The 22,341-nt window shown below is 40.6% G+C and overlaps 2 protein-coding genes across 3 annotated transcripts; both read left to right on the top strand.

Moving 5' to 3' along the window:
- Positions 1 to 624: 624 nt before the first annotated feature.
- On the top strand, positions 625 to 13,235 carry LOC138215849 (zinc finger protein 462-like). Of its 2 annotated transcripts, XM_069178290.1 has the most exons (11): positions 625 to 724; positions 1,052 to 1,089; positions 1,180 to 6,290; positions 6,387 to 6,658; positions 6,927 to 7,045; positions 8,299 to 8,433; positions 8,554 to 8,797; positions 9,394 to 9,536; positions 9,625 to 9,848; positions 10,014 to 11,151; positions 12,545 to 13,235. In XM_069178290.1, the coding sequence occupies exons 2-11, from the start codon at positions 1,080 to 1,082 to the stop codon at positions 12,685 to 12,687; spliced, it is 7,539 nt and encodes a 2,512-aa protein (XP_069034391.1). In that variant the 5' UTR covers positions 625 to 724; positions 1,052 to 1,079; the 3' UTR covers positions 12,688 to 13,235. The 2 variants fall into 2 exon arrangements, with proteins under 2 accessions (XP_069034391.1, XP_069034392.1); XM_069178291.1 differs by lacking the exon at positions 10,014 to 11,151.
- Positions 13,236 to 14,127: 892 nt separating this feature from the next.
- mfsd10 (major facilitator superfamily domain containing 10) lies at positions 14,128 to 22,281 on the top strand. Its single transcript, XM_069178306.1, has 13 exons — positions 14,128 to 14,211; positions 15,833 to 16,017; positions 16,517 to 16,613; positions 16,768 to 16,871; positions 16,994 to 17,152; positions 17,371 to 17,562; positions 18,916 to 19,018; positions 19,121 to 19,232; positions 19,322 to 19,430; positions 19,543 to 19,633; positions 20,513 to 20,560; positions 20,656 to 20,745; positions 20,924 to 22,281. Exons 2-13 carry the CDS (start codon positions 15,865 to 15,867, stop codon positions 21,025 to 21,027), a joined length of 1,362 nt encoding a protein of 453 aa, XP_069034407.1. The 5' UTR covers positions 14,128 to 14,211; positions 15,833 to 15,864; the 3' UTR covers positions 21,028 to 22,281.
- Positions 22,282 to 22,341: the final 60 nt, after the last annotated feature.

Here is a 22,341-nt window from a genome sequence, read left to right as displayed (position 1 = left end):
GTTAGTGTGACCTTAAATTTAAACAAGAAAAACAGCTAAACCCAAGTACTTCCGGTCAAAATTCTCTCTAATTTCACAATTAAACTATGACTTTTTCCACTCTGATGACTTCTTATTACTTTTGAAAAATTCAGATGCACCAAGAATGAAAACCACAAAACTAAACACGATATAAGGACAAATACACCCTTTGTGAAAATTGCAGCGCAAAGCACGTTTTTATTCTGAATTAAATGTCAAAATGAATATATAAATAAATAATGCAGAGTATGCGTTATAGTTTGTTATCGGTAAAACTTGTTACAATTAATAAAAATGTAAATTTTGAATTAGAAACAAACGTTTTGGGTTTTTTTTTTTGTTTTTTTTTTTTTATCTCCACAGTAACATTTAAGTTTGCTGTCAGGACATAGATTTCAAAGCTGTGGATGAAAAGTTTTAAAAAACTGCAGAGCCAGAGACAATGATTGGCATTTAGAGTGAAATCGATTCAGTCTTTGTGCACAGCATTATGAGCGCCTCTGGTTGATTTTATTTTGAAGGTCAATTGACTTTAGACGGAAGTGAAGTTTTTCCATTCATATTTTTGTTGTTTCCAGCGGAAGCAGAAGCCAGAGAGAGTGGCACTCGCGGGAAAAATGGCGGAAATGTGCGGTCCGATGTTATCAACACCAGCGACTCAAAATACTGCCTCATAACCCTCATCCTGTGTTTGTCTGCATGCGTGAGTACATAACCCGTGTGCACCGAGCAGGAGGCGCATTTGTGGACTTTTTATTTTATTTTCATTTGTATGTGAAGATCGGTCGTGTCAGCTTATTCAGATGGACTCGTTGTCTCCGTCCAGTTGAACGCATCAGACTGAAAGTTAAAATGACCTGGATTGAGTTGTCGTCTTGCTGCTGTTCAGTTCATTTTCTGCCAAATACTTGAGATCTGCAGCGCTGTCATGGAAACCCTCAATAGTGTAGTTAAACTTTAAAACAGTGGTGGGTGGTGCTGGTTTTTTTTTTTTACACCTTAAGCATAATGTCTATTTTCACTCTTCTAGGTGTGTGTTGCCGAGAGAGAAATGCAAGATGCAAAACGGTATGTACAGCAGCCAACTCTTGACAAGTACTGCTTCAATGTACCCGATCGATCTGAGTATTTATCAGTGTCTCTCATTTATCCCCTCAGATTCAATGCAATTTTCCAACTCTGGCCACCTCAAGCAAGCCAACAATCAGGATTCCCCAGTCTGGTCTATCCAGTGCGGTCATTGTACACAAACCTTCAAATCCAAGGTGTTCCTTTTTGATCACCTCAACCAGGGGCACGGCTTTGACGTTGACACTTCTCTCAGATATGCAGGCTTGAAATACGCAGAAACGACCAAGAATATCAGCAGTTCAGGTACTTTCAAATGCCAGCACTGTGATTTTAAAGCTTGCAGTCGGGACGTTTTACACGAACACGAGAAGCGCTGTGACTCAAAAAATCCCAATGTGATAGGAACTCTAATCATTGCTGAAAACCCAGAAACGCAAATAATTGCAAACCAACGCAATGAAGCTGCGGGCGCTCGAGAGATTCCCTCAGTCCTTTCCGTTACGTCTACCTCAAAAGCTAAATGCTCACTTAACTCACTGAAGGATCTGAAAACGTACAAGAGGCCACAGGAAACCATCTCCAAGTACTTTGCACCAACATCTGAATCAAATGGGAAACCACCCGCAAAGTCTGCTGATGGCAACAAAGGAACTCTAATTTTGCAAGAATCTCCCTCCAGCTCCAGCCCAAACAGTAGTGGCGTGTTTCAAGTCACTGCAAAGTCTGTTATTGACATCCCCAAAGTTGCGTCTAACTTTGACCACCTTTTGATTCCTGACCTGAGACCACCTAAGTCCAGGGAACAAACGGCTCCTAGCAACATCAGCAAGAGGACCAATAATGGAAGCACTGAAAGTCGTCCTGCTAAAACAGTTAAACTGGACAAAGAGACAGAGCTGCCACAGAAAGAAAACGCAAACAAACAACCACCAAGCAACACTGAGTTTTCATTTGAAGTAAGTGAAGATGAAGAGGACAAAAAGGTCCGTCTTGTTAACGGAGACACAGAGAGTCCAAAAGTTATTTTCTGTAAGCACTGTGACCACAGTGATGTGGACATCAGATGCATGTCTACCCATTACCAGGGCAACCACCCTTACATCAGATACACTGCTGCCTACATTCAGGACTCGAATGATCAGAGTGCCACCTTTCGCTGCTTGGAGTGTCCAGTGGAGTTCTTAAACACAGCTGACCTCAAGAGGCACTACGTGGAAAATCATCCAGAGGCCCCGGATGTATTCACGATGAAATCAAGTGGGCACAGTTTGGTTTTCAAATGTTTTGTTTGCCCGTTTACCACCAATGTATTAATGGCCTTGAAAGAACATTACAAGGAAAAACACCCAACACATGAAGCGGACAATTCTTTTTTTAACTGCCGGTATTCGGTACCTGGATGCCAGAAGGAATCATCTCAGCAGAACAAATGTGAAAAGTTGCCCAGTCCGGAAGAAACTGGAGGGATGTCTGTTGAAAGTGCTCAAACACCATGCAAAGAAGTGAAAAATATTACTCCAACCCAACATCCCGCCTCCGAAGGACCACATGTGGCCTTGTATAAATGCAACAACTGTATGTTTAGTAGTAAGTCAGTTGTTGTTATGCACGTTCACTACCAAAAGAGCCATCCAGATGAGGCGGTCACTATAGATAAAATCAAACAGTTGGCTCGCGTCGCGCCGCAGATGACGCCTGAAAAGACTCCAAATTCTGGGACAGTAATAGAAAACGTTACGCATCCAAAGAGCATCTCATGTCCTTCGAAGAAAGAAGACAAAGCGGAGCCGTCACAGCAAAAGAACATTTTATTGTTTTTAAATAACTCCAAGCAGACACCAGAAGATGCGACGAATTATCAAGAGTCTCCCAAAACTGAAAAAGTGGAGTCTTTGGAGGACAAATGCAATACAAAGGCGTTGGCTGGCAAACAGAGAAGAGAAAAGTCTACTGGAATGTACAGTTTGTTATCCAGTGTCCCGGATCAAATGTTTTACTGCCAGTTCTGCAGTTACACAAATACCAACATCAAAAGTGTTGTTGGTCATCATAATGCAAAGCACGCCATGCACGCTCCAATAGGTATGGAAGATATCATTTGTTATAGTGCTGAGATGCAGAAAAATAAACTTCAGAGTGAAGCTAAGACCTCACAAACTTCTCCATCGCCTCATTCTAAAAGCAGTAAACAAGTTGAGGTACGTAGTGAAACCGCAGTTCAGTGTGAAGAAAGGGATGCAGCAGATGCTTCCAAGACTCGCACTGATGCTTATGCCTGTGCAGAAAACTTGTTTTTCTGCCAAAGGTGCAACTTTGCAAATCCAAATGTAAAAGGAGTGGTTAACCATCAAGCTAAAACGCACCACGGCATTATTACCAACATTGAATGCGTTGTCGAACATACAGCTTTGATTCGGGATGAAATTAAAAACTCAAAATGTCATGCAAACAACTTCTCCTTCTCAACTAATCTACCTCTTCCTCTCCTGAACAAAGGCGACGAAGATTTGTTTTTCTGCCACATTTGCAACTACAGACACAGTGCTGTGAGCGGCGTGATGAGACATCTCTCCAAAACACATCGTGGACACGCGGTTAAGGCCTCACAAATCCACATATATACTTCTATGGTTCTCAAACAGACCAAGAAATTGCACCTGGAAACAAGCATAAAACAAGAGGTCAATCAGGAGCCATTGAGGAAAATGGAAACGAAAAAGAAAAAAACAAGGAAGCTCGCTAAATCCGTCTCAGCTTCAGTGTTATCCACATCAAGCTCCTCACCAACACCGTCCCCCTCATCAGGAACCTCACAAACAGAGAGGACGCTTCAGTGCTATAAATGCTCATTCAGTTCTCAAATTCTGTATGGTTTGAAGAGGCATATACGGGAAGCCCACGGAGTAAAACGCTCAGTCACAGATCTTTTACGATTGTGCTTTAAACAAGGAGTATTACAGTCAGGCTATCACTGTGAGATGTGTCTTTTCACTCACGAAAAAGCGGCAGCAGTCTGTAAACACTACCGGGAACAACACCCAGACTTGAATTCAAGTCTCGAGTACGTAAGCACTCGGCTATTTGTTGGTGACAACACGTTTACTCCGAAGAAGAAGAAAGCTAAACTAAAGCACACTGATGGTGTTAGTGATGGTGATGGCACTGCCAGGAGCTTGACACTCCAAAGATGGGGACAAAATAAAAGCAAGATGTATTCATGCCGCAAATGCTCCTTCAAAGGTAACTCGATGTCAAGCATTGCGCGGCATTACCGTGCTGTTCATCATGTGTCTGCGAAAAAAGACAGCTTGGATCTCTTCAAGAGCAAGAAGGAAAGCGCAACCAGCCAGGTGGAAGACCATGAGGAAATGCCCAGGTTGTTTGACACATTCCAAGTGCCTCTTGATTGTGACGAGTCATCTGATGAAAGAACAGTATCTTCCAAAAAGTTCAAGTGCCCTTACTGCCCTGCAGGTTTTAATTCCCAGCGGGGCCGCAACACTCACTGTGGAATGAAGCACCAAAAGGATGTGAATGAAAATTCAGAAGAACAGCAAAAAGAACAAGAGGAGAGCAAAAACCACGTGCACGTCTTTAAGTGTCCGTATTGTACCTACGTCAATAGTATTCATCAAGGAGTTCTCACTCACTGCCAAATGAAGCACGCTGCCCTCCCATCCAGGGCGGACAGCTTTCACGTGGATATGGAACGAAACTGGGAAGACCACTGGAAAAGAAAAGGTCCTGGTGATGTTATGAAACTTGTTGGGTACATGTGTGAGCACTGCCCACAAATCTGTGTGACGCTGGACAAACTGAACAAGCACTGTGTACAGGACCATAATGATACTGTGACCAGCAATCCAGCTGCTAAACCCTCAGCTGTAAGTAAAATGAAAGCCTCTAAGGCCCACAGTGCTCATGCATCTGTAGCAAAGGCTTCCTTTTTAAGTAACAAAAAATATGCTCTGTTGAGGTGCCAGCACTGTTCTTTTAGGTGCACCACAAAAATTGCTCTCACTCGACACTTGCGTGTTATCCACAAGAGTGGAGTTTCAAAAGACAGCTTGTACAAGTGTCTCGTGTGTTCCAAAGCCTACTTCAGGAAAAAGCACCTCGCGATTCATTATGCTAAGAAACATGGCAAGGGTGCTTACCTAAAATACTATGTAGCCATGTTCAAGCAGGTTCCCGAGAAGCCAGCACCAACATCTGCAGACGCCCCATTAACTCAACAACCACAAAATTCCTCTGAGTCATCCAAGTCGAGCATAACAACAGAAGAAATGAAAATATTAGTGTACAATTGTCCAAGCTGTCAATATGTGAACGCAAGCTACCACGGAACTCTCACTCACTGCCAAATGAAGCATCCGACACTCGTAGCCAGGGCAGACGTACTTCAAACTACTGAAATACCTGAAACCAACATGGTCCGGTGTACAATGGGAAGAAATTCAAATGCATCGGGCTACATTTGTAAAAAATGTCCACAAATCCATGCGTCGTTGAAAAAACTGAAAACTCACTGCCACAAGGAACATATGGAGACGGTAGTTTTTGAGCATTCAGCTGAAACCGAAGCTGAAAACCAACCCATTCACAACTCTCCGGGCTCGGTGGCTAACACTGCTTCTTTAGAAAAGACAACATCAAAAGTAAGCATTGCAGAAACTGGGCAGAGTCCCGAGTCGGGCTCTCCTGAGACGTCATCGAGCTCACTTTCATCGCAGGGCAAAGGAACGTTGTACAAGTGCCGAATGTGCAGCTATAAAGGATTGTATCGAAAATACCTGCACTGTCACTACAGAAACACACACAAAATGGATGCACTGAGTACCTACAAGCTGCTAGAGAATTATAACCAACGCAAATACAGAGGCCACAAACTGCAGGAAGTGCAATCTGAGCAAAGCGCAAGTGTCAAATGTAAGAAGTGTACGGACTTGATGTTTGTCTCACCTCAGCTGCTCATTGACCACTACAGTACTTTTCACCGCTCAGATTGCAAATTGGACTTCACTGTGTTATCACTTGGGAAAAAGAAGGAAAGCACAGGGCGTTACAAGTGTTCCCACTGCATGACACAGTTATATGGGATTCGAAAACTCTGCCATCACCTGGACCACCACAGAGCAAGAGAGGAAGAGGCCGTGAAGAAAAAGGCATCATCAGTACCGGAGCCCGAACCCGTCCAAGTAAGTTGACACTGATCATCTACCCTCTTAATCTTTTGCCTCATGTCCGTGCCACACATTTACAATTTGATCATCCTTACTGTGTTTGTTTCTCAGCTCTACAAAGATGAAATGCCTATGTTTGAATCTGTGGAGGAGATGACCCAGTGGAGCATCAAACCAGTACCATCAAGTCTTCTGTCGTCACCTTCAAAACTCACCGATGTTGAGCAACCAGAGCTCGAATCGAAAGACGACAAGCGCACTTGTGAACAGTGCGGGCGGACGTTCATGTCGCTGAAAGGTCTGCGTTCACATGAGCGCAGCCACGCAGCCATGGCAGCCATCAAGAAACTGGACAAACTGCCCCCCTCAGCGTTAAAGGAAAAGTAAGAAGGAATTAGGGCTATTTCTCTTTTTTTGTTCATGCACAAAACAAAATGAAAGCATTTTTTTATAAAGACTTCATCTGAGCCTACATATATGTAAGCTGTCGTTATGGCTTCAGGGTCCTTTGCATGTATTCATGTGGCTTTACAAAGTTAGTTAGTACAATCTCAGTTTTGTTAATACTCGTGTTATTATTTTTTTGTGGTTATTGATTATCTAATTGTGATTGTATCTTCCTGATTGTTTCTTTCCCTGTTATCTTTCCAGGACTAACAAATATGTCATACACAAACCTGGGACGATGAGGCCTTTTGTATGTAGGATCTGTTCCTACCGGACGCCCGTGCTGGCCCTGTTTGGGAGTCACTTAATGAAAAAACATCAAGGTGAGAAATTCATTCGCCATGAGAATTTGTTAGTGGTGTCATGACAGCATGATCTGTCAAATGTCTTTGCTTTGACCTGCTGAAATATATAATAGCTAACAATTCAGTAGATTTGTGGTTTGCCTTGATCAGTATGTGAGACACTAAAGGACTATTCAACATTAGAATTATAAATGTGTATTTCTGCTTGCTGGATTTGATCAAGGTGGTGTACGAGGGTTGATGTAAATATTTAGAGGTTGTGCATGGAGCAGGGGGAAGCTAGAAGCTTTGAGTTAGTATTCCAAGTTAACCTCGCTTGATCAACATCTGCACCTGAGTTACACACGTGTTTGTGACCACTGGTACATGCACATCTGCGATGTCATCATGGACCTGAACCTTGAGCAGAGTGTGCACGTCAAACTTTGTGTTAAACTTTTGGGAAACTGAAAGACGTGCTGTGAGCGGTCGCGGTGTCATATCGGAGGACCAAAGTGACATCCTGCCACAGTTCAGGTGGTTTGAACCGATCGGTTTCCCTCAGACGCCTCAAAACGTCACAGTACAACTCTGTGTTGACAGTCTGAACCTGGGATACTAAGTCACGCTGCACAACTCTGTAAATTGGGCCTTCTTTGGTGTTGGACAGTGACGTTCTGCCCCTCAAAACACCTCGCCAGGATCATTGCTTCATTGCCGTAGGTTTTCTGAAGCATTTCAAGGGTATCTGATGACGATTTCCTGAGTTTGACACACAATTTGATGGGTGCCCTGTGCTCAAGTCCATGGTGAAATCACAATGCCCACATGCCAGTGGTCACATGTAACGCAGGAGGTTATGTTGATTGAGCGACGTAACTTGTAAAAAGTTATAGCTTCCCCCTGCTTCGTGCACATTACTTTCCTGCTCACCATTTGTGCACGACAGGAACAGTCTGGTTAAGTAGCGTTAAATATGTCACAGACACATTGTAGGTAAATAGACCTACAATGTCTTGGCCTGAAAGTGGTCAGACTGGGATGTTTTCTGTGTTGTAAATATTGCGGCTCAGAGAAAAGTAGTAGAGACTATCAGTATTGTTGTGTCTACTCTGTCAAGGTAATCTGGCTTGGTTTTGAGCACATTCTCTGTTTTAAAGATTACAAATGTTACAAACAAACATACACTAGCCAGTGTACTGCACATCACACAGATTACACAGGACTTGCTGTGAGAGATTTCATGTGAAGTTTTTCTGTGTCTCATGGTCATCCTGCTGCTGACTGCCCAGATGTCCTCATGGATTCTGCTGACACTGACAACAAAGATGACGAGAGCGCTCAGAGGGCCGATAAGGAGCCTCCTTACTCATCAGATGATGTTAACAGTTTGGCTGAACTCGATGAAGAGCCTGAACTGACTGGAAGCAAGTCATCCCTCTTCTGTTTTTATAAATTATATAATACAACTCTCAGTATTTATCTTAAACACATCATTATTGTCTGAGCAGCCACACTAACAGACTGGGTTCCCTGTACTTTGACAGAATTGCTGTACTCGGAGCCCCCAGATGTGCAGCGCCAGTTGAACCACTACAGCTTGATGTCACAGAGAAGCACCAAATCAAGAGCAAATGTGCAAGACAGGAAGTTAACTTACAACAGTCTGCTTCACTGTGAGTTCTGCAATTTCAACACTGAACACCTGTCGAGTATACGTCGGCACTACCTGAACCGCCATGGAAAGAAGGTCCTCAGGTGTAAAGACTGCGACTTCTTCACTGGTCTCAGGTAAACTGCTGCCACACTGTTGCCAAAAATCTGATACCGGTGCTGTTAAGCTAATACATTCACATATTTTACATAATTTACAACACAGATGTGCTGTTACAGCTATTTTATCATTGAATTAGATTTAGAAGACAAGGAGCATGCACACAAATGATATTGAGATGTGATACAGTCCAAACAAGTTCCACACAGAAACCTTGGTTACTGACTTAAAATGCTGTTAAAACACATTTTAATCATTGTTTATTTAATGTGTTGAAGAATCTAAAATGCTCTGGTGTGACCGATAATACTCATTATTTAGCGACCTAGGAATGATCATCCAATAATGAGGATATGGCCTGTATGTTTTATTTTCAATGTTCAAGCAAAGTTGAACAGTGAATGTTTACATGTAAATTTCTTATTCAAGAATTGTTTATTATGAGAGTGGCGCAGTAATTTAAGTATCATCAGCCATGTGTTAATGAATAATTTGGCAACAGGTTGGAAAATATCGGAAATTTATCATTAATCTGGCATTTGTGACAGCAAAAATTGTCTCCAAACACTTGTAGCGATTTGCATTTCCGTCACTGATTTCCTGTCTTCATTAGGAAAACCCTGGTAATGCACATGCAGTCGGGTCACTCGACCTGCCAGTCACAATCTACTCACCAAAGGGACCTCCGCTGCCCGTTCTGCCTCTACCAGACCAAGAACAAGAACAACATGATCGATCACATCGTCTTGCATCGCGGTAGGCTGGATGCTCGTCAGGATTTCGTGACTGAAAGCTTCATCGGTCGTGTTATGTTCACTCTTCATTTGTTACCTTATTTTTACAGAGGAACGCGTTGTGCCAATAGAAGTTTGTCGCCCAAAACTGTCCCGCTACCTCCAAGGTCTTGTCTTCCGCTGTCACAAATGCACCTTCACAAGTGGCTGTGTGGAAAACCTGCGTTTGCACATGACGAGGCACGATGACATCAAACCCTACAGGTGTCGGCTGTGCTACTTCGACTGCACTCAGCTCAGCGACTTGGAGGCTCACCTGAGTGATAAGCATCAGGTGAGGATTTGTCTGTAACCCCTTTGAGGCCTCACTGGAATTCCTTATGAAGAAATAACCAATGAAAAAGTAAAGAGGGTTTCCTTTAGTGGAAATGGACTCTATACGAGTTCTTGTAAGTTTGTAGTTAGATTTTTTTTTTTTTTTTCCTTTTCTTTTGTGTAGGTTGTGAGGAATCATGAGCTTGTGGGTCAGGTTATCCTCGATCAGCTACAAACAAGGATTGATAGGATACCAGAAAAGGAAGAGGAACCTTCGTCCAACTTGGAGCGGCAAAGCAACAACAGTGAGGATGAAGAAACCGAGGAGTTTTATACAGACTGTGATGAAGCTCCAGACGCAGAGAACCCGGCAGAAAATACCAACAGGGAGAAAATGGCGCTCCAGATCACGGAGGAACATCGGAAACAAGGGCAGGACGAAGCTGAAGACAGAGGACCGGGGTTAGGAAGTGTAGAGCAAAATACTGGAGAAGGGAACCTTGCAGATATACAGTTAAAGGATCGCAGTGGTCCAGAGGAGGAGAGGCAGACAAAGGACACCGAAGCCCAACCCAAACCCAGCAGCATCACAAACACACCACCAAAAGAGAAAGCAGCAGAGGGGAGCTCAAAAGCATATTTCAAAATAACTGACAAAGCAAAGCTCCATAAGCTACATATCAAGGAAGTTGAGCATCGAAATCTGAACATCGAGGCGAGGGTAGAAGACAGCATCATACGTCGAATCTTACAGCTGGATGAGGACGGAAGCATCCACAGGAAATACAAGAAGACAGGTCAGGAGAGAACGGTTAAGATAGAGCGGAGCATTGAGGCTGAGGGTGCAGATAACGATCTGAGGGATATCTTATTTCAAGATGAAGAGAACAGCATCCCTTTGGCCCAAGACTCAAAGACTCAAGTTAATATACAGGCGATTCCAACCTTAGCAAAGATAAATCATTCACAGGCAAACGACGGCACGGCTCAGGAGAGTTTAACCGCTCAAAGGCATTTGCTAACTCTTTCGCCCAACTGCGCCCAACTCAAGTTAAAACACGAGGACAGCTCGGGTGTCTCAATTGTAAAGTGCAAACAGGAACCAGTGCACGGTGAGAAAAACTGCGAGGCAGAGACGGAGTCCTACGGAGAAATGCCCGTACTTGAGAATGAATATCTGAAGGAGGAGATGCACCGTCTTGGATGTTGCAAGGAGGAAGAGGATGATCATCTCGAGCAGACGCAGGACCAAAAAGTGGAGATGATCAAAGAAGACACGGAAAACCGATGCAACGATCTGGACAGTCCACACGGGCACAAAGGTAAGAGTCGAAATTGAGCACACTGAATTCAAATAAAGGATTTTTATGTTAATGGAGCAGAACAAGAGTTTGAACGGCAGCACGGATGTGCATTCAAAACGCCTGCACCCATCGGTTTCTGTGCACTGCACCAATGTCTCGTCGTTATCCATGTGTGCCAGGATGTGGCATTTTTGGCTGATGGGGCTCCAACGGACATTTATTTTCATGATATTCTTGCTTAATCGTATAATGTCCAAAATGTCCAAAACCATCCCCATAGTAGTGAGTTAGAGCACGAGAATTGCCTGTTTTCATCTCACAAACTCAATTATATTCTGTGACGTATAAAAAAAAAGGAACGTATCGAACAATCCTTGTCTTTTTGATTGTAAAATGACTGAGACAATTATCAAAAGAGTTGATTTTAGCTCCAGATGATGTCCTCAACTCCTCAAAAAGCAGCAATTTGATTACATTACCTCTCTGCATCTAGAAACAGTCTGTATATCATGTCTACTTTATTAAATAATAGGGCTCCGCCAGTGTGTGTTGTTCTTTCCCGTTTCAAATAGAGGATAGAATTTAATTTTCTCCTTGCCTGTTTTATCCTCCTCATTTCTGGACATTGTTTTCAGAAGGTACCGTAGGTACTTTGTGGCGGTGCCCGGGGCTTATGGCTTTCACCACCATAACACCACAGCATCCCACATCAAATAAATAAGAGATGTTTGACAAAATCAGAACTGCTTGTGGTTAAAATCAAATCTGTTAACTCCATTTTGATCATTTTGATGAACAGTTATTTAGTTCAATCAGACATCTCACATTTTAAATGTTTATTACAATACCAGAGTTGAGATAACACAGAGATATTGGGGGGTGATGAGCAAATATTTTAAAGCCCCCCTGAGCCTGCAGGTGGATGCTGGGGTGGTGGGGGTGATGGGGGTAGTGGGAGGGGGGCATAAAGGCAGCAGATCTGACGCCGGCATAAAGGACAAGATGGGACATTTCCCAGCTTAAATAGGGCGCTGTATTTGGAGGGTGTGTATTTCAGATGATTGTGGAGCATGAGGCATGTCACATGACGCAGAGCGGAGCAGCTCGAGTTGACTGCATGAACGAGCTCGCAGGGGTCACTTCACTTATTTATTCTGTCATGCAAACATGCCACATTTTCAAAAGTCAGGATTTTCTCCTTTACTTTACTTTTGATATCATGCTAAGGTGAAAATATTTGGGATTTTGTTTTCATGTCTGTTGAAGATGTCATCTTGGGCTTTATGAAACAGTTAGCCATTATTTTCTCACATTTTATAGACTATTTTAGAATAATCGTTGGCTGAAACTTTAGTCAGATTGGGTTAATGGCATGTGACAGCAGCCTATGTGACTTTCTTTTGTTTTCCAGGTGCGTTCAGGGCCCTGGATGGAGCCGCGGAGGCCCTGCACTCCTCACTCACTGAGGAGAAACGGTATACTTGTGAGCTTTGTGGGCGAAACCTCGTGAACAGCTCGGACCTAAAGCGTCACATCATGCGTCATGGAATATAATGTGACGGATGGTTGAAGCAACTTCCATTGTTGACTTAAGTTGGGAAGCTACAGTTCGTTTTGATGAACCGTCCACTGTCTTACTTAACTGTGCATTACTGACTAACACGGTTCCAAATACATTTTTCATTTTTGTAGATTTTAAAACTTTTCTAATTAAATGTTTTTATCGTACAGCTGTTATACATAGAATTTTAAACTGATGCGATTGAGTAAATAAAGCTTGAGAGCCAAGATTATGACTGTATTGCGGAATGTGTGACAGATGAAGATAATGAAGATCTTATTTAGATTTGTTTTGTTTCAAAACCCTGAGAGCTGGACCAACCTAGATATCACTGACTGTGGAAAATGATTGTGCTGCCTTCAAGTGCTGTTAGCTGTTTGAACTTTAATGGTTGTGCTCTTGGCAGCTGAACACGTATTTACTCTCAAGTACAATAACGATATTTAAGTCAGTATTTCATGTCAGTAAAAGAACTTTTGTTTCTGTTTCAACCTTTTACTCACACCTAACTACGTTTTAAATAAATTGAAATTGAACGTCATTGCAGCACCTGATATTTAATCAGAGGCTGGTTGTACTTTTATTGGGATATTCATGGTCTTACAGATGTACAGTACTTAAACATATCATTCCCACTGAATGCACCTGATGCTGCATGTAGTTGGCGCAGTGACCACAGAAGGACGAAGTGTAAGTCTATAGAAGTAACTTTAGTCCCAGACAGATATTTAATCGTTCCTGACACATAGTAGACATTTGTGGGGTCAGATGCAACCAGTTCCTGAATAGCAAGTATAAAAAAAAAAAAAACGTTTTTAAGTTTTGCTCTCTCTGTTTACTCACAGGCTGCTATCTGACCAAATCATGAAGCAAAAAACAGGTCACAAATGGGCAGTGATGCATCCTTTCTCTTTGCGTATGTGTTTAAATATCAGCAAATATCAATGAATAAATGTTTTTTTTTCTATACACTTAAGTCAAATGTTTCCATAGTGATGTCCGTTATGTTTTGTTTGTTATGGTTTATTTTGCCTAGCATTAGCCAATATTTAGTCTACATTTTAGGAAATTTACCACTCCGAATTATTTATCAGTAGTTCCCGTTTTCTATGAACTACGGTATTGACAACTATCTATAAATTACTTTAACACCAACGCAAACTTAAAAACCCGATGGTTAACAGGCACCTTCCACGATTTCTAAACGGTTTTATGAGAAATCACAACTCTGAAATATTGACGATGGAGATGATAATGTCACCCTGAATCGAAAAATATGACGATTAAACCTGCACAAGGTGAAACACGAAAATACGAGCTTCCGCGGATCACCTGAAGGCAGCGTTTTCTAGTGTGCGTGTTGGTTGGTTGCGCCACATTCTTGTCATTGAATGTAAGAGGACACCGCTTCCTTGTGTGGACCAATAATTATGGGCTGATGAGGAGGAGGAGAAGGTAAAAGTGATCAAACCTCGGTGTGATCGGCTGCTCTGATTTCAACACTCTGCGGAAACAGTGTAAGTAAAACGTCTTCCAGTGTTTCTGTTCACTTAGTAGCAAAAAAAAACAAACGAAAAGGGGTGATGCTGAGAGGTGCTATTGATCAGTCTCACTGGATCGATAATAGACTCTTCTGAAGCATTTAGGCTATTTGTAGGGAATGTGTTTTATTATTAGAGAGACGTGTTTTAAAAGTAATCCCGAAATGGTGTCATGTGGGTGTATTTGCTGAAATGAGTTCATAGAGGAACTGTTTCGTCCTTCCTTGAACGACACATTTTCTCTCTCCTTCCTGATGTCTTACTGTCAGAAGATGTGGTAAAAAATACAGTACACACATCTGGTTTTTATTTGCTTAGATCTGTCCTGTGGTGGAGAGGCATCTTTCCAAATCCATAACTTTCACATTTTTACAGTAGCAAAAAGTACATTTTCTCACTTTTGAGGTACTTATTAGAGTATTTACCATTAAATGCTACTTAATATTTCTACTCCAGTACATTGCAAAGGGACGTACTTTAGTTTGACCACACTCTGCTACGTGTATGCAACACTCAGTTACAACATAGTGTTGAAATTAAGATTTTAGAGGATGAACCAATAACACAAAATACGACAAATTCTTAAATAAGTTGGAGTATATTAAATATAAGCAGTGAATAATTGGGTTGTCTGCTTGTCGTCTTTTAAATGTCAGATGATATAACTGTTGAAAAGTCCCAAAAAGTGCAAAAGATGAATCAAACTTTGTATATTTACAAGCTCTTAGATTTATCTTGAAACCCTTTTGGAAGAGCACAGAGTAATAAAGAAAACTTTACTGTACATTCAGTATTTAAAACGAGCCAACACACCCAAGTATTAGCAATCTGACAATGTCACGTATAATCACTCATTTCTTGCAAAAGAATATCGTATGATTGATAATTAACGCACATTTTGTTGCCAATAGTTCTTTACTTTTATTCAAGTAAAATTTTGAATGCAGGTTTTAATTGTAATTGAATATAATTACATGGTTGTTTCAGCACTTTTACTTTTCCCAATTCTCCCCAGTGGAAATAAATTTTCAACTAACTGAGCTGCAGGTGTCATTAAAATACTCGCCTATATTTAATGTTTCTACAAAGCTTTGCCCATTAACCTGCAGATTACTAACTTTTAGTTAACAGGTGTTTTTTGTGTTTTTTGTTATAACTTTCTAGAAAGTAACAAGGATGTAACTGGAATGTGTATGTGGCATTATTACAATGAAAAATGGAGACACAACTCAGTTCAGTTAATTCCAATAAATTAGAAGCATAAACTCCATTAATAATAAAGGAATATGTTGGGGTGTGGTGTTTAAGAAGAGCAGATCTTTTGAATGAATGAGGAAGTATGTGACTACCAACAAAGCCTGCAGACTTTGACCTTGAATATCTTACAGTTAGTCATCACTGGAACATTTCTTTCCAGGAAACTGGAAAGGAAATACAGACCTGTAACTGTAGCACTAGGGCATTACTTGTTGCTCTTCCTGAAGATAAGAGGTCAAGCATATTGCCTGACACTTTTATTACACTGTACATAAAACGTCCCACATTTATTTCCGTGCCAGTGTCGCCCTTCAATCATCTGCTGTATGTTTCTGAACAGTAACAGAGGAGACACCGTACTCAGCAGGAGGAATGTCTGATGTAAACAAAGCTGCAGAGGACAGAGGCTCCTTCTCATCGACGGTCATCAGGATCGTGTTTGTCATCCTGCTGCTGGACCTGCTGGGATTCACTCTGATTCTCCCTCTGCTGCCCTCCATTTTGGACCATTATGCACAAACAGGGGTTGGTTTTGGATTTTGGATTTTTTTTTTTTTTTAAACTACTTTCTATAAGAGCAGCACAATGACTTAAATGCACTTTTGAAATGAATTATTGTCATATATGGACACAGAGCGAAAAGCAGGTGCATCATACAAGTCAACACATTTAGAAAACTAGGTAGCTGATAAAGTGTATTTTTCCTGGCAATTCGAAAACTCTCACCACACGGTTTTGAAATGTGTTTTTTGATCAAACAGTGAGCTAGTTCGTTACCAGAAGAATAAAATGATTCCTCAGCTGTTAAAAAAGGTGAATTTTTATGTGAATTCCTGGACAGCTTCTGTGCAGCCTGTGATGCTCCCTCAAACAAAGACGGGTTTTGTGTGAAGAATCTGTTCCATGAAAACCATGAGTGATTGGATCAGTAGGCGATGGAGGCTGAATGCTGACTCATGCTGAAGTGGCCTCTTCACTGTCGTCTCTGTCTGAGGTCGTATCTCTGTGTGTTCTTGCCGTGCAGGATGTGGTGTATCAGTCTCTGCAGAGCGTTGTGGACTGGTTCAGGGAGGCTGTTGGGATTCCTATGGAGAAGAAATACAACAGTGTGCTGTTTGGAGGTACATTGGATTCATATCCGGTTGTATACAGCTGATCTGGAGCTTTGTCTTTTGCATGACATTATGATTATTGAAACACGTAACTTTAATAATGCAGACAAGCTGAGATAATTCCAGGTTTTTTGGTTTAATGCTCCTTCATTTTTAATTTCAGGTCTGATTGGGTCGCTGTTCTCTCTGCTGCAGTTCCTGTCGTCGCCTGTAACCGGGGTTCTGTCAGACCGTCATGGCAGAAGACCTCTGCTCATACTGACCACAGTGAGTAAATACTACACTACATCTTTACAGTGTAAACCTTAGTGTTCTCTCACATTAGAAACCGTACAGTCCTGCCGCCAGCGCTGATTCATTCAGGTCTGATCGGGTGCTTTGTGTTTCAGATGGGGCTGATGGCCTCCTACGCAGTCTGGGCTGTTTCCCAGAGCTTCAGCATGTTCCTTTTGTTTCGGATGATTGGGGGCATTTGTAAGGGCAACGTCAGCCTCTGCACCGCCATCGTGGCCGACCTGCCTTGTCCAAAAACACGGAACCGAGGAATGGTAGGCACAGGAAAAGTTGAAGTTAAACACCTTAAATAAATGTTAATATGATCAGATGCAGAGACTGGAGGATCACAGGGAAATATATTATAATAACTCTGTGGCTCTCACCCTCGTGTTTTTTAATTGTACATAATTCAAGCAGTTTATGCCTTTGTTATTGTAAGCTGACTGTCTTAAGTGTGGAAAAAAAATCAGCCGGATTTCATTGTGACCAGGCTATGATCGGCATTGCCTTCTCCCTGGGCTTCACTGTGGGGCCTCTGATGGGGGCCTACTTTGCCATCAGCTCCAGAACAACAGGAAATGTTTTCTACCAAACTCCAGCTCTGCTCGCCTTGGCCTTCAGTACTGCCGATCTGCTCTTTATCTGGCTCATGCTACCAGAGACGCTAACGCCGGACGTCAAGGTTAGTTTATGGAGGCACTCCCTCCGTGATGAACTGAATCACATAGTTTTAAAGAAGCAGGCAGTAGTGCTTGTGCAGCTCTCCTAAAAGAACAATCCAGATCTTTTACTTAAGTAAAAGTAGTAATACTTAATTAAAAGTGAAACATCCACATTAAATATTTTCTAGAAAAGAATAAGCATTAGCAGCATAAATAAAAGAACGTGTTATGCAGGACGGCCCCATTCAGAGATTCAGATTAATCTTATATTCATATTTTAATATTATCAAAGTGGCACTAAAATGTAAGCCTGGTATTAACAGATCCAAATTCACTGTGTGAATAGATCTTAGGTTAACTATTGGAGCAGCAACATTAGGATTAAATGTCATCGCACTTCCACACTGGTTGCTGATTGGTCTGCCCTTCAGAGTTTAATCACAGCAAAGAAAACTGAAGCTCTGAGCAATAGTCTGGCTACTTAAATGTAAAAATGTTACATACTGTTTTGTTGTTTAGTCTGTAGCAGTTCATCATATTTTATACGCTGATGATATGCTGTCTTCATCTGAAAACTAACTGATAACTATGGCTGTAAAATACAGTTATGGGAGTAAAATGCAGTGTAGTGGAGTGGAAGTAAAAAGTAGCATTGAATAGAAATACTTCAGTTTACATTGATACAGATATAACTATCAATACCTGCATATTTTTTATTGCATGTTTAGAAGAACATGGTCATTTAATTTGTTTGTGGAAAAACCACACCAGACACACCATAATATATAAAAGCGAGTATTTTTTATTTGACTTAAAGAAGTTCTGGAGGGAGTTTTCCAAGCAGGGAAATCAAAAACACACTTGAACATCAGATACATTAAATATGTCCACTTACGCAGGTGTTTTCACTTCCTATGGCCATCACACAAGTTCCCAGAAAATAGAGTGTACATCAATGACAGCAAACCTTTTTTTCTATGATATAATCATCTATCAGAAATGCAGATAATTTATCTGATTTAAACAATTTCCCCTTGGGTATTAATAAAGTATTAATAAAGTATCTATCTATCTATCTATCTATCTATCTATCTATCTATCTATCTATCTATCTATCTATCTATCTATCTATCTATCTATCTATCTATCTATCTATCTATCTATCTATCTATCTATCTATCTATCTATCTATCTATCTATCTATCTATCTATCTATCTATCTATCTATCTATCTATCTATCTATCTATCTATCTATCTATCTATCTATCTATCTATCTATCTATCTATCTATCTATCTATCTATATATATATATATATCTATATATATATATATATATATATATATATATATATATATCTGGTTTGATCCTAGGCCTTATCTCCAGGGTGTGGGGACTCTAGCGACCTCCTCAACCCGTTATCTTTGTTCCATTTTGCTGCTGTTTCCAGGACCAAAGAGCCGCCTTCAAAAGAAAGTGAGTGCAGTGTGAGGCAGCAGCTTATACCCTATTGACCCAAATATAAAGCTGAATGAACTTAAATGGCATGCTGATATGAAGTGGGTTGGTCTTTTATAGGAATGCAAAAGCTCCAAGTGTTGGGCGTGGTTTATTTCTGCTACCTCTTCCTGTTCTCCGGTCTGGAATTCACACTGAGTTTTCTGACTCACCAGCGCTTCCAGTTTACAAGGTATGCACTCAGAGATAAGGCATTGTGTCTCCGTCAGACAGACGTAGTCAGAAAACTCAAACAGCAACCTACCATTTTCCTCTCAACAGCATGCAGCAAGGAAAGATGTTCTTCTTCATTGGTGTCATCATGGCTTTAATCCAGGGGGGTTACGCTCGCAGAATCAAACCTGGGCACCATATCAAGGCTGTTCGAATGGTAAAAGCACCATCTGCTTATGTTGGATAGATAACGACACAATAACATGTGTTCAGTGCTGATGGGACCAGATGAACTGCAGAAATACTGAAACGTCTTTCTTTGATTTTAGGCAATCATACTATTGATCCCAGCCTTTATTCTCATTGGTTTATCATGGAATTTAACAATGCTGTACATCGGCTTGGCGTTATACTCCTTTGGTGAGTCATATTTACATTTACTGTGTTTGAACAATAACCAAATGAAATAACAGTAGGCCTAAATTCTTTTATCATATTTTATCTCCAGACTGTGCAAATGGATTAAAAGATAAACAACCAAGAAAATACAAATTAAACTGATTAAATAGGAGAACATTTCCAAGATGAACAAGCAGGACGATAATACTGTACTTTAGTAACAAATCAGATTGCAAATCTTACTTATTTATCTACTCTGCATTATAAATGATGCAAATAATATCCTGAACACTGCATATCTTGCTTTGCAAACACCCTCCTTCAAGAGCTCAGGAGAGGAATCGCTGTACTGTTTCACATGAGCCAGGGTCTCTCAAGATTAATTAGAAAAATAATAAGTGGTTAAATTGCATACTATTTGTACTGCAAATTGAGTTTATTATTTGCTTCTTAAACATGTTTTATAATTTAATATAAATTCTGATGAATTTAAACCTTGAAATTAAGAAGATAAAACATTGCCTGCATTATGAAATATTGGTGTGGAACAGATTTAGAAAAGGCATCTGCACAGAGGATTTGGAAATATATATTTTGGAATAAACCAGAACAAGATCAAATCAAGATAAATAAAGTTGAGAGCTTGACTATCTAACTGTTTTAAATATCTAAGCACTCTGTTTTATACCTCTGAGGTCCAATAAATTAATTTATAAATGTGACTTTTCTGATTAAATGAAGGTTACATAAAAATACAAAAATCACCAATCACACAGATGTAAATCACAGTTGGTATACAGCAGGATAATATGCTATGATGTATGACGTGAAAATGTACATGAAGTGAAACACATCATGTAAAAGATTTACTGATTATTTATGTCCTTCCTGTTCTTCCAGCGGCTGCAGTAGTCGTTCCCTGCCTGTCCACACTTGTTTCTGACCACGGTGAGCCTCTTGTTAATGCTCACCGATGAAACCATTTTAATGATGCTATAATGTGCAGACTGGTCGCTGATTGTCCACCGTGGCTGTTCCTCCAGGTTCTGCCAGTCAGAAAGGCACAGTGATGGGGATCCTGCGAAGTCTGGGCGCCCTGGCAAGAGCACTGGGACCAGTGGTGTCTTCCTCAGGTGAGGGAGCTGTGGGAATAGGAGAGAACGGTGTCACGACGACCAGTTGAACTTTGTAGACTTAAAATGTGTTGAATTTTGAAATGTTAGCCAACAGTCGATCCTTCTGAAACAATACCATTTGAATCAGTTGCATATCTCCATTCATTTTGTTTCCACTCTCGTGTTTGCTCCACAGTTTACTGGATTGCGGGTGCACAGACCTGTTTTCTCCTCACATCAGCCGCTTTCGTGATACCACTAGTGCTCCTGGGCAGAGCCACAAGGCTAAAGGAGGAATAAAGGAGCAGCACGGAGACTTGAAAAGACTTTTAAAAGGCTGATAACTGTGTTGCCTCAATGAATGTTATGATGTTTACATCTTCTGGGTGAGCAACCACGGATGTATTACTTTGCCACATTCTACAATAACGATGACATATTTGCTTTCTGTGCTGTCGGCCAAAGATCATCACATGAAACAGAACAATGCGAGAAGACGATGTGCTCGCCAAACAGAGGGAATATAGTTTTTTTTTTTTATTGTGTTAATAAATGGATATAATGTTGTTTATTTGCACGGACCTGTGCATGTTATAGACTCCATGGTATACGGTGGTGTTCAAACATCATTTGTATAATTTTATAGTGCAGTATTTTGTTATCAATCAATCCGATTTTGTATTTCACAAAGTAGCATTTTATTTTCACTAACTTCAATACATTTTGAGATTCTATTTTCTTCTAATTAAAAAGAACAAACAAACACTACAGCATGTGTCTATGCAAATAAATAACAATCTTACATAAAAGTAATTAGTATAATTGTTCAAAAAGGTTTGCAGTAAACTTTTCAATTTAAGTAATGTACTCAGCTTGTATTGGAGGTACTTGTACTGTTGTATTAGTTATGCTCCATAATACTCTTACTCCAATACATACATTTTCCTACACAACATTTTTTTTTTTTTTTTTTTTTTTGGATGTTACATAAAAACATGCCATCCATCTCTAGAATAAGGTATTGTAGAGTTGTGATTTTTATACATTAAACCACAACAGTATACAAATAAGTAAATGGTAACTTAGGTTTAACAAGCCCTGAAATATTGATTGCATATTAGTGCATCATTGATAATAATGACAAAGTTTTACTTTTAATTTTCTGATAATTCTTTTTTAATTTAACATAAACTATCTTTTCCAATGACTTTACTGGACAAAACACTGCTGCCGGGGCTTCGCATGGGCTACACACAAATTAATTTAGGAGTGCTCAATAAGGGAGCACAAAATGAGCAGAAATATGTTGGTCGTGTTGAAAGTGCTGGTAGATGTTGGCAGCGTGCCCATGCATAGTCTCACCACCTCAATAATGCAAAGTGTGCAGTAAAGTTCAGTTATTCAAATGATCAAAAGTGACATGACAGAGCGAACATCAGGATCCAGACAGGTTTACATCATTGTTTTATTCTGTGACTTTTTTTTTAGAGATGCTTGTTAAACTGATTTTTTTTTTTTTTTAAATTTAAAGAATAAATCTCGTGTTTATATCCAGTTTACGGGTGTCACTAGTCAGAGGTGCCAGCAGAGGTCGCTGTCGGTCCTCTGACGTCA

The sequence above is a fragment of the Embiotoca jacksoni genome, unplaced genomic scaffold, assembly GCF_022577435.1.
Source record: "Embiotoca jacksoni isolate LCO1_2020_lvr unplaced genomic scaffold, fEmbJac1.0.p SCAF_8, whole genome shotgun sequence".
Classification (NCBI taxonomy): Eukaryota; Metazoa; Chordata; class Actinopteri; family Embiotocidae; genus Embiotoca; species Embiotoca jacksoni.
Note: the sequence above shows the minus strand (reverse complement) of the source record. Positions and strands in the feature narration are given on the sequence as shown.

Bases quoted from the DNA above. Each gene is read 5' to 3' on its own strand.
- LOC138215849 (XM_069178290.1), top strand. The intron at 8,434-8,553 runs GCAAGTCATCCC...GTACTTTGACAG, and splicing joins AGAGCCTGAACTGACTGGAA to AATTGCTGTACTCGGAGCCC. The intron at 9,849-10,013 runs GTGAGGATTTGT...TCTTTTGTGTAG, and splicing joins ACCTGAGTGATAAGCATCAG to GTTGTGAGGAATCATGAGCT.
- mfsd10 (XM_069178306.1), top strand. From the start codon at position 15,865: ATGTCTGATGTAAACAAAGCTGCAGAGGACAGAGGCTCCTTCTCATCG. The intron at 17,153-17,370 runs GTAGGCACAGGA...CATTGTGACCAG, and splicing joins AAACACGGAACCGAGGAATG to GCTATGATCGGCATTGCCTT. The intron at 20,746-20,923 runs GTGAGGGAGCTG...TTTGCTCCACAG, and splicing joins ACCAGTGGTGTCTTCCTCAG to TTTACTGGATTGCGGGTGCA.